The sequence below is a fragment of the Schistocerca cancellata genome, chromosome 9 (genome assembly GCF_023864275.1).
Source record: "Schistocerca cancellata isolate TAMUIC-IGC-003103 chromosome 9, iqSchCanc2.1, whole genome shotgun sequence".
Taxonomy (NCBI): domain Eukaryota; kingdom Metazoa; phylum Arthropoda; class Insecta; order Orthoptera; family Acrididae; genus Schistocerca; species Schistocerca cancellata.
This window is the reverse complement of record NC_064634.1, coordinates 440831010-440843742: the sequence shown is the minus strand read 5'-3', so window position 1 is coordinate 440843742 and position 12733 is coordinate 440831010. Positions and strand designations below refer to the sequence as shown.

The 12733-nt window shown below is 44.0% G+C and overlaps 1 protein-coding gene across 1 annotated transcript in view; it reads right to left on the bottom strand.

The window, feature by feature from the left end:
• Positions 1-12733, bottom strand: part of LOC126100263 (transcriptional repressor protein YY1-like) — a 100167-nt gene that overhangs the window by 40368 nt on the left and 47066 nt on the right. The window contains exon 3 of the mRNA XM_049910853.1: positions 506-737. Coding sequence (XP_049766810.1) covers positions 506-737 — 232 coding nt within the window. The remainder of the gene's footprint in view (positions 1-505; positions 738-12733) is intronic.

Genomic DNA, 12733 nt, shown 5'->3' with positions numbered 1-12733 from the left:
TGCATTTGCAATTGCGAATAGGAATGACAATAATTTGTGTTGGACTGGGACACGAACCCAGATTTCCCACTTATCGTGAGCAGTCTCTTATCGTTTGGCTATTTGAGCATGACTCATGGCCTGACCCAAACTTACATATGTTTTGAATCATGTGCCTACAATCTGTTCTTGTACATCCATTATGTATATTTCTGTATGTAAAGGTGAAACATTTTACTTTAAAGTCACTTCCCGGTGTCAGTGGATAAACTTTTATTTTAGTGCCTGTGTTATTCCAAATGATAAAGCAAAGTTCCTTCAGACACACAAACTTCTTCGAAGGAACTTTACATCATAATTCGGAACAACAGAGGCACTGCAATATCAGATTAAAATTTATGTCTGCAGTTTGTTTGATTTATGATGAAAGTTCAAAGACAGTTACATGGTAAAGCAAAACAAAACTCTTTACAACAAAGAAAATTGCAAATACAGCTACTGACTTGAAAAGGAAGTTTAAGCTTACCTGGAATGGTTTCTCCCCAGTATGGACAAGCTGGTGCCTCTTGAGTTTGGAGCTCTCAACAAATGCTTTTCCACACTCTGCACACACATGTACTCTCGGACCATGAGTATGTAGGTGTTTGCGCATTGCAGAGTTGTCCCGAAACATTTTTGTGCAGCCTTTGTGAGGGCAAGCAATTGTCCTGTCAACTCCATCACTCACCTGCTTCTTGGTTTTCATTTTGTGTCCAGGCCTATTTATAATAAATACAACAATAAAAGTTTATTAGGAATATTATATAAGGAATTTCTACTACCACAAAACACTCACAACATTAGGACTAAAAACATGTGTGATAATACAGTATCATGAATCCACTCAAGTCCTCAGTACCAATTCAAAGGGTGTGAGGCACTGATAACGAAGATCTTTAGTTTATGGTGAAGAATTGAGAATTACAGTGCATTTAAATTAGTTGTGACTTTTGACAGTTCAGTATGGAGCAAGGGGAGGGAAGCATTGTTGTGAGCGTGAGTGTGGTGCGCCAGTAGGTGTTGATAATGCCATGCCAACTTGACTGCACAAACAAGGTTGCACAAGCTGACCGATCAGCTAATGACATCTGATTCTCACAAACCCCACAGGTTAATTCAGTTCCATGATGAACTGCCTATAACTACGTTAATGCTCATAGATATTATAATATTTCAATATTAGGTGAACTACTACATGAAATTCTTAAAATTTGCAGTGAAAAATAAGGGTCGCTATGAATTTGCATTTCATCCATGTTAGGTCATACGTTGGTTCATAGGAAATGTTGAAAACATTATTCTTTAAACTTAGAGGAATATCACAATCTGTCACCAGTCTCGAGAAAATGGAATGTATGTAAACCACTATGTCACAAATGCACGCACCAGTGAAAAAGCCAGAAAGAAATATTCATAAATCCCACGAATCTCATTCAAGTTATCAAAACAACATTTTGGCAAATGATAGTACACAAAGAGCAGAAAATGATCCCATATGATGAATATATGCAAAACTTCCATACCCAACGTGATAATCTAGTAACTACAGGGTCTCCCACCCCCCATTAAAATAATGCAATCGATAGCTGATGAAACAACAATTGCTGTGGATTTTGTGATAACATAAGTGGAGAAATCATGCTTTCATTTTATTCTGAGAATGGGCTTTTTCATAAACTATTGACCTGCCTTGCCTTCAGCTACTGATTTAATGGCACACTATTTCAGGATTCCATCAAAATTTCAACTGCATTAGAATGTTAGCGAGATGAATATTTGTTAACTTTGCTGTGGCAAAAGAAACAGATTTTAACATGGTAATAAGAGAAGTTACTTATTACTCGAAACTCTTCATAGTCCTTCATGAATCCATCTCTCCACTACCTTCTTAGTATGGCTGAAGAACTCAAAACATGCTCTGTGGTGTAGTGCTTCCAATAGCTTCTTTCTTCAACATTTGAACCTCACTGTGCATATTCTCAGTCAGATTTAAATGAGCGTGATATGGAGGAAGCCCAAGTAAACTACGTCCTTTACTGCCAGCTAGTTTGTTAACCCAGTACTGTGGTATTGTGGAGTTTTTGGCTTGTACAGCCCAAGTTCCAGTAACTCTGCCTCAGACATGCTATGTTCAACTTTATCCAGTGAAACATTTCTGTTTATTCAGAGCAAAATATCTGCTTTCATCCACTGCATTGTTGTAGCTTTAGCCAATACAATAGAGAGGTACGGTGCATTGTCCATTATTACTGTTGAACTCTGAGGAATATTTTGCAGCAGAACATTATCTTCACAGGCAGTGAAGGTGTTGCTGAACATCCACTTTTACTGCAAATCTTATGTGCTCAGGTGTGGTGCACTGTTGTTGTTAATGCAGTGCCAACACAAAACACTTGTTCGCAATACTTGACAAAGGCAGAACAGCTCAGTGCTAGAAAATACCACTCTACAATGAGAGCTGATGAATGGAAACACATCTATTGTGCGACACCACATAGTAATGTTTATCCATGGTGTGGTCCCCCTGAGGTAAGTCTTTCCGCTCCCGGGATTGGAATGACTCCTTACCCTCTCCCTTAAAACCCGCATCCTTTCGTCTTTCCCTCTTTCCTGATGAAGCAACCATGGGTTGCGAAGGCTTATATATATAAAGATGATGAGACTTACCCAACAAAAGCGCTGGCAGGTCGATAGACACACAAACAAACACAAACATACACACAAAACTCTAGCTTTCGCAACCAACGGTTGCCTCGTCAGGAAAGAGGGAAGGAGAAGGAAAGACAAAAGGATTGGGTTTTAAGGGAGAGGGTAAGGAGTCATTCCAATCCCGGGAGCGGAAAGACTTACCTTAGGGGGAAAAAAGGACAGGTTTACACTCGCACACACACATATCCATCCACACATACACAGACACAAGCAGACATTTGTAAAGGCAAAGAGTTTGGGCAGAGATGTCAGTCGGGACGGAAGTACAGAGGCAAAGATGATGTTGAAAGACAGGTGAGGTATGAGCGGCGGCAGATTGAAATTAGCGGAGATTGAGGCCTGGCGGATAGCGAGAAGAGAGGATATGCTGAAGGGCAAGTTCCCATCTCCGGAGTTCTGACAGGTTGGTGTTAGTGGGAAGTATCCAGATAACCCGGACGGTGTAACACTGTGCCAAGATGTGCTGGCCGTGCACCAAGGCATGTTTAGCCACAGGGTGATCCTCATTACCAACAAACACTGTCTGCCTGTGTCCATTCATGCGAATGGACAGTTTGTTGCTGGTCATTCCCACATAGAACGCTTCACAGTGTAGGCAGGTCAGTTGGTAAATCACGTGGGTGCTTTCACACGTGGCTCTGCCTTTGATCGTGTACACCTTCCGGGTTACAGGACTGGAATAGGTGGTGGTGGGGGGGTGCATGGGACAGGTTTTACACCGGGGGCGGTTACAGGGGTAGGAGCCAGAGGGTAGGGATGGTGGTTTGGGGATTTCATAGGGATGAACTAAGAGGTTACGAAGGTTAGGTGGACGGCGGAAAGACACTCTTGGTGGAGTGGGGAGGATTTCATGAAGGATGGATCTCATTTCAGGGCAGGATTTGAGGAAGTCGTATCCCTGCTGGAGAGCCACATTCAGAATCTGATCCAGTCCCGGAAAGTATCCTGTCACAAGTGGGGCACTTTTGGGGTTCTCCTGTGGAAGGTTCCGGGTTTGAGGAGATGAGGAAGTGGCTCTGGTTATTTGCTTCTGTACCAGGTCGGGAGGGTAGTTACGGGATGCAAAAGCTGTTTTCAGGTTGTTGGTGTAATGGTTCAAGGATTCCGGACTGGAGCAGATTCGTTTGCCACGAAGACCTAGGCTGTAGGGAAGGGACCGTTTGATGTGGAATGGGTGGCAGCTGTCATAATGGAGGTACTGTTGCTTGTTGGTGGGTTTGATGTGGACGGACGTGTGAAGCTGGCCATTGGACAGGTGGAGGTCAACGTCAAGGAAAGTGGCATGGGATTTAGAGTAGGACCAGGTGAATCTGATGGAACCAAAGGAGTTGAGGTTGGAGAGGAAATTCTGGAGTTCTTCTTCACTGTGAGTCCAGATCATGAAAATGTCATCAATAAATCTGTACCAAACTTTGGGTTGGCAGGCCTGGGTAACCAAGAAGGCTTCCTCTAAGCGACCCATGAATAGGTTGGCGTACGAGGGGGCCATCCTGGTACCCATGGCTGTTCCCTTTAATTGTTGGTATGTCTGGCCTTCAAAAGTGAAGAAGTTGTGGGTCAGGATGAAGCTGGCTAAGGTAATGAGGAAAGAGGTTTTAGGTAGGGCGTCAGGTGATCGGCGTGAAAGGAAGTGCTCCATCGCAGCGAGGCCCTGGACATGTGGAATATTTGTGTATAAGGAAGTGGCATCAATGGTTACAAGGATGGTTTCCGGGGGTAACAGACTGGGTAGGGATTCCAGGCGTTCGAGAAAGTGGTTGGTGTCTTTGATGAAGGATGGGAGACTGCATGTAATGGGGTTGAAGGTGTTGATCTACGTAGGCAGAGATGCGTTCTGTGGGGGCTTGGTAACCAGCTACAATGGGACGGCCGGGATGATTGGGTTTGTGAATTTTGGGAAGAAGGTAGATAGAAGGTAGGGGTGCGGGGGTTTTGGTGGGGTCAGGAGGTTGATGGAGTCAGGTGAAAGGTTTTGTAGGGGGCCTAAGGTTCTGAGGATTCCTTGAAGCTCCGCCTGGACATCAGGAATGGGATTACCATGGCAAACTTTTGTAAGTAGTGTTGTCTGAAAGCTGACGCAGTCCCTCAGCCACATACTCCCGACGATCAAGTACCACAGTCGTGGGAACCCTTGTCCGCCGGAAGAATGACGATGGATTGGTCAGCCTTCAGATCACGGATTGTTCCACCCACCTCACCCACCTAATCCTTCACCTACACAATCCACTCAGCCAATCAACACACCCATCAACTCCTGTCCCTAATAAAAGTCCTCAATCTTTCCTCTCCCACATCCACACCAGTTGTTCAGAGCATCCTCCTACAGGCCAACCGCAAATTAGAACAGCATGCCACCCTCCACCTAAAAAACTATCCAATCTCCTGGTTTCCCACCTCCGGAAAGGCAACTCACTCACCCTTCACAACCTTTCCAGCAAACCTCAACCTCCTCTCATTGCACACAAACCCCAGTCTCTCCCCATCTACTCAATCTCCCACTTCCAGCTCCACTCCCTCCAAAACCTCAAAACTCCAATCAACACAATCTGGAACCACAACACCCCAATTCAGTAGTTAACCTCTCCTCCAAACCTCTCTCCCAATCCGAAACCTCTGTCCTATCCAAAGGCCTCACCTTCAGCCCCACTCCCAGATTTAACCAAACAGCCCTTGTCAAAGATTTACTGTCCTACAGCCGTACTCTCTGCTGGAAATATCACTTTGCCACGAAGAAAAATGATCCTAATCCTACTCCTAATGATCCAACTCCCCAAGATACTATCCAAATTGAACCATGCCTGGAACAGTTCCGTCCTCCGTCACAGTGGGACCCACCTCCTCTTCCTCAAAATCACCCTCTCCTAACCTTCCAGGAATTTCTGACTTCCAGCCTTGCCTCTCAATCCTTCTTAAAAAACCTTAATCCTACTCCCAACATCACCACTGCTGAAGCCCAGGCTATCCGTGATCTGAAGGCTGACCAATCCATCGTCATTCTTCCGGCGGACAAGGGTTCCACGACTGTGGTACTTGATCGTCGGGAGTATGTGGCTGAGGGACTGCGTCAGCTTTCAGACAACACTACTTACAAAGTTTGCCATGGTAATCCCATTCCTGATGTCCAGGCGGAGCTTCAAGGAATCCTCAGAACCTTAGGCCCCCTACAAAACCTTTCACCTGACTCCATCAACCTCCTGACCCCACCAAAACCCCGCACCCCTACCTTCTACCTTCTTCCCAAAATTCACAAACCCAATCATCCCGGCCGTCCCATTGTAGCTGGTTACCAAGCCCCCACAGAACGCATCTCTGCCTACGTAGATCAACACCTTCAACCCATTACATGCAGTCTCCCATCCTTCATCAAAGACACCAACCACTTTCTCGAACGCCTGGAATCCCTACCCAGTCTGTTACCCCCGGAAACCATCCTTGTAACCATTGATGCCACTTCCTTATACACAAATATTCCACATGTCCAGGGCCTCGCTGCGATGGAGCACTTCCTTTCACGCCGATCACCTGACGCCCTACCTAAAACCACTTTCCTCATTACCTTAGCCAGCTTCATCCTGACCCACAACTTCTTCACTTTTGAAGGCCAGACATACCAACAATTAAAGGGAACAGCCATGGGTACCAGGATGGCCCCCTCGTACGCCAACCTATTCATGGGTCGCTTAGAGGAAGCCTTCTTGGTTACCCAGGCCTGCCAACCCAAAGTTTGGTACAGATTTATTGATGACATTTTCATGATCTGGACTCACAGTGAAGAAGAACTCCAGAATTTCCTCTCCAACCTCAACTCCTTTGGTTCCATCAGATTCACCTGGTCCTACTCTAAATCCCATGCCACTTTCCTTGACGTTGACCTCCACCTGTCCAATGGCCAGCTTCACACGTCCGTCCACATCAAACCCACCAACAAGCAACAGTACCTCCATTATGACAGCTGCCACCCATTCCACATCAAACGGTCCCTTCCCTACAGCCTAGGTCTTCGTGGCAAACGAATCTGCTCCAGTCCGGAATCCTTGAACCATTACACCAACAACCTGAAAACAGCTTTTGCATCCCGTAACTACCCTCCCGACCTGGTACAGAAGCAAATAACCAGAGCCACTTCCTCATCTCCTCAAACCCGGAACCTTCCACAGGAGAACCCCAAAAGTGCCCCACTTGTGACAGGATACTTTCCGGGACTGGATCAGATTCTGAATGTGGCTCTCCAGCAGGGATACGACTTCCTCAAATCCTGCCCTGAAATGAGATCCATCCTTCATGAAATCCTCCCCACTCCACCAAGAGTGTCTTTCCGCCGTCCACCTAACCTTCGTAACCTCTTAGTTCATCCCTATGAAATCCCCAAACCACCATCCCTACCCTCTGGCTCCTACCCCTGTAACCGGCCCCGTGTAAAACCTGTCCCATGCACCCCCCCACCACCACCTATTCCAGTCCTGTAACCCGGAAGGTGTACACGATCAAAGGCAGAGCCACGTGTGAAAGCACCCACGTGATTTACCAACTGACCTGCCTACACTGTGAAGCGTTCTATGTGGGAATGACCAGCAACAAACTGTCCATTCGCATGAATGGACACAGGCAGACAGTGTTTGTTGGTAATGAGGATCACCCTGTGGCTAAACATGCCTTGGTGCACGGCCAGCACATCTTGGCACAGTGTTACACCGTCCGGGTTATCTGGATACTTCCCACTAACACCAACCTGTCAGAACTCCGGAGATGGGAACTTGCCCTTCAGCATATCCTCTCTTCTCACTATCCGCCAGGCCTCAATCTCCGCTAATTTCAATCTGCCGCCGCTCATACCTCACCTGTCTTTCAACATCATCTTTGCCTCTGTACTTCCGTCCCGACTGACATCTCTGCCCAAACTCTTTGCCTTTACAAATGTCTGCTTGTGTCTGTGTATGTGTGGATGGATATGTGTGTGTGCGAGTGTAAACCTGTCCTTTTTTCCCCCTAAGGTAAGTCTTTCCGCTCCCGGGATTGGAATGACTCCTTACCCTCTCCCTTAAAACCCAATCCTTTTGTCTTTCCTTCTCCTTCCCTCTTTCCTGACGAGGCAACCGTTGGTTGCGAAAGCTAGAGTTTTGTGTGTATGTTTGTGTTTGTTTGTGTGTCTATCGACCTGCCAGCGCTTTTGTTGGGTAAGTCTCATCATCTTTCTTTTTAAATATATTTTTCCCACGTGGAATGTTTCCCTCTATTATATATAGGACACACAGAAGCATTCTTCAAATCTGTCATGTTTCAAATAATGTAATCAAAATGAGTACTGCTCACACATTTTTGCACAATGGAGTATGGCATCCATGGCTCTGCACAACATTACTATCAGAATGCACTGTACTGCAGCTCAAATGGATTCTCGTATTCTTGGAAGTTATATAAAGTATATCCATAAAAAAAAAAATGAACACAGATTAATTTGGGAAATGTGCAGACCATGTTACAGCCTCATTACATGACATTAGCCTCTCTGGAAATTTGTCAGAGTCCTCATTGTGTGCAGTATGGCACCATCCTGTTGGGATCACTGAGGTGCCATCTGTACGGACACTGGTTTGGGAAGCAGACAGATGTCCAGCACACCAAACATGCTCTTCATTTGCATAAAATTCCAAGCTTTCGATGATATCCACCATAATCTTTGTCAGGGACTGAGTGTCATAAACTGACAAGGTTCCCTCCTTTATACTCCAGAATGGCATCCAATTGGGTGGATTACACGAGAACTTCGCTGCAAAAAACTTTGTAATTGTGTTCTTCATAGTGTTTCCCCTAACCCAACATACACAGCTTTTTCTCCCCTATTTAAATTTATCACTCCTGAAAAAAGCCAAATTTTAACTGGTAATGAGCATTTGAACAAATGGTAACTCGTGGACCCGCAGATGTCTGCGCATTACTGCATTTTAGTGCGTGCAACTGCTTGAATTTGCACGTGCAATGACCTGATTGGCTAATGTCAATACTAATTAAACCCAAAACAGTGAAACGTATCAATTTTTTTCTTAACAATTATTTATCAGCACAATCCGGCCTGCAACACAATTACAAGCTTTTCTGACCATCCTGTATAGAATCTAGCTTCCTGAATAGCAGAATGCTTTGGACTCTACTGTACTGCCTCTCTTACAGTATCTACAATGTCAAGAAGTTTGAATAAATCATCAATGAGCCGTAAATCACTTGGCTGTGACTGGAGCCGTTTCTTTCAAGTCTTTCATGCAGCTCAAAATGATCTGCCATAACAAGACTCCTCTGTTTCTTCTAATGTTGAATCAGTGTCAGAAAATATGCTATACCACTGCATCACTACTTTTGAAGAAAACTTCAACTGTGAAGGCCAATGCTTGGTCCACCAACATTCCATGGCTACTAAAGACTATGAACTACTGTGTACAACTTGAATTGGCACACTACTATTGGGAACTGTGCTTGGCACGCATTTATGATTGCCTTAACTACTTCTGGTGCACCATGTAAAATAAATGAGGAAATACTACCTTCAATAAGGCTATCTGCAACAAAGCACTATGATGTTAAAACTATGCCAAAGGTTCAGAATAGCTTTGATGTACTATATTCTTGTTCAAAAACCTTCCATGCATTGTTCTTTGAATGTATTTCAATGGCATATGGTATAAATATGGTCATTCATTCAGGCGGGCAGAAGAATTTAATTACTGCTGCGCAAGTGTTGATGATGGGTGGCTCCTTATGTATGGAATATGTTCATTTCCCTCACAGCCAAATTATCATATTTCAGTGCACCCTAGACCTCGGGCTGTGGAATCAATCTGACTATCACTATAAACTCTATCCACAAAAGAATAAAAATAAAAATGAATAAATATTGAAAGGAATATTCACAGTTGTCTCCCTCACACAAACACATACACCCACACCAGAAACAAACCGAGTGGACGTATCACTGCTTTATAGGTCTGTGAAGCTAAAGTGTGATGGTTTTCTTATTTATTTTTCCTTATTCTAAAAATATGAAATCTGACTGATGTACAGAGATAAACATCTCTCCAATCTGTCTGATTTTCAGTATGACCTGCTGAGTAAAAGGAAACTTGGCATCTAATAGAATTTTTACCTTTATTCCAAGTTAAAAGTGATTAAAGACAGCTTTGTTATCGTGAGAAATTTCATTATAAAACCAGCTAGTTTTTCAGAAAAATAGATAGATACATACTTCGAACAGTGGGGAAGGAAATAATAAAAAACACTGAGTTGCAAAGAGCGCCAAAAAATCTCCTTATTTCAACCACAGGAGGGTAATGATGAAAACTACTATGTGAAACTGGAATGTCAGGTGTCAGCTGTATCAATATTCTGAAGGGATGGGAATGCTGAAGTTAGTTTCTCTTCTGTGTACAGTTACAGACTTCATATGGCTCTTTTCACATTAGAGTAGAGTGAGGTATCTATGTATTGGGGCATAGCCTTTGAAAAGAGAACAAGGTGTTCTTTTGAAATAATCTTTCAATATCGCATGGTACAAATTTATTTTTTCTTTAATTGATTACATTGGACAGGTTTAAAGTAAATCATTTCTTAAAGCCCACCAAAACTGCCAGGAAAAAAAGAACACCAAAACCAGCACAAAAAGTCCTCCCAAACTGGTAGGGAAAAAACTAAAATGGTACTCAATGACTCCAAAATTTGTACAAAATAAATGTTTTGTGCTGTCCCTATATAATCTTTTTTGGCTAGAAAGCCAATTATCTTTGAAAACTGGTGCCAAAATATCACCAACTGTTCATTTTAAAAGCACAGTCTTCTTGCCACAAGGAATTTTCACTCTGCAGCAGAGAGAGCACTGATATTACACTTCCTGGCAGGTAAATAGCATGTGCCAGGTTGGGACTAAACCCTGGAACCTTTGCCTTTCAGGAGCAAGTGCTCTCCCAACTGAGCTACCTGAGCATGAAACACATCCTGATCCCATAGCTTTACTTCCGCCAGTACCTTATCTTCTACCTCCCAAAGCTCACAGAAGTTCTGCATAGCTTGTGGGACTAGCACTCTTGGAAGAAAGGATATAGCGGACAAATGAAATCACAACCTGGTGTTCATCCCAACACTAACATTACCACTGAGATGGAGAGTGATGACAAACCATCTTTCTTGGGTGTGCTGGCTGGGTAGAGAAGACAGACAGTTGGCTTCACCACTCAGTGTATAAGAAGGTAGTCCCCACTAATCTGGACATAAATGCAAATTGTATTCATCATCCTTTCCACCACGAAGCTGTCAAATACTTTAACAAATGGAACTTTTTGAAGATGACCATCTCTTGTCTGAATCCAAGAGTTTAAAACATATTTTCAGAGCACTAACTACAGCACAAAATACATTGCCCAACACTTTTAGGAGCACTCACACTTTATGACTCTGTGGAACATAACTAGTTAACACAATTTCTCCCAATCTATGGTGCATAAACTCACAAGATGGGACATTTTCATCAGAACTATGGCCATTTTGCTCTAGAGATTTGGGACATGGTACAATCTATCAGAGACAACATAGGATTTTAGAGTGCCATGTGTGTGTATGGTATTCTGCACAAATTTCGAAGTATACAGGGTGTTACAAAAAGGTACAGCCAAACTTTCAGGAAACATTCCTCACACACAAAGAAAGAAAATATGTTATGTGGACATGTGTCTGGAAACGCTTACTTTCCATGTTAGAGCTCATTTTATTACTTCTCTTCAAATCACATTAATCATGGAATGGAAACACACAGCAACAGAATGTACCAGCGTGACTTCAAACACTTTGTTACAGGAAATGTTCAAATTGTCCTCCGTTAGCGAGGATACATGCATCCACCCTCCGTCGCATGGAATCCCTGATGCGCTGATGCACCCCTGGAGAATGGCGTATTGTATCACAGCCGTCCACAATACGAGCACGAAGAGTCTCTACATTTGGTAACGGGGTTGCGTAGACAAGAGCTTTCAAATGCCCCCATAAATGAAAGTCAAGAGGGTTGTGGTCAGGAGAGCGTGGAGGCCACAGAATTGGTCCGCCTCTACCAACCCATCGGTCACTGAATCTGTTGTTGAGAAGAGTACGAACACTTTGACTGAAATGTGCAGGAGCTCCATCGTGCATGAACCACATGTTGTGTCGTACTTGTAAAGGCACATGTTCTAGCAGCACAGGTAGAGTATCCCGTATGAAATCATGATAATGTGCTCCATTGAGCGTAGGTGGAAGAACATGGGGCCCAATCAAGACATCACCAACAATGCCTGCCCAAACGTTCACAGAAAATCTGTGTTGATGACGTGAGTGCACAATTGCGTGTGGATTCTCGTCAGCCCATTCATGATGATTGTGAAAATTTACTATTTGATCATGTTGGAATGAAGCCTCACCCGTAAAGAGAACATTTGCACTGAAATGAGGATTGACACATTGTTGGATGAACCATTCGCAGAAGTGTACCCGTGGAGGCCAATCAGCTGCTGATAGTGCCTGCACACGCTGTACATGATAAGGAAACAACTGGTTCTCGCGAAGCACTCTCCATACAGTGACGTGGTCAACGTTACCTTGTACAGCAGCAACTTCTCTGACACTGACTTTAGGGTTATCGTCAACTGCATGAAGAATTGCCTCGTCCACTGCAGGTGTCCTCGTCGTTCTAGGACTTCCCCAGTCGCGAGTCATAGGCTGGAATGTTCCGTGTTCCCTAAGACGCCGATCAATTGCTTCGAACGTCTTGCTGTCGGGACACCTTCGTTCTGGAAATCTGTCTCAATACAAACGTACTGCGCCACGGCTATTGCCCGTGCTAATCCATACATCAAATGGGCATCTGCCAACTCCGCATTTGTAAACATTGCGCTGACTGCAAAACCACGTTCGTGATGAACACTAACCTATTGATGCTACATACTGATGTGCTTGATGCTAGTACTGTAGAGCAATGAGTCGCATGTCAACAGAA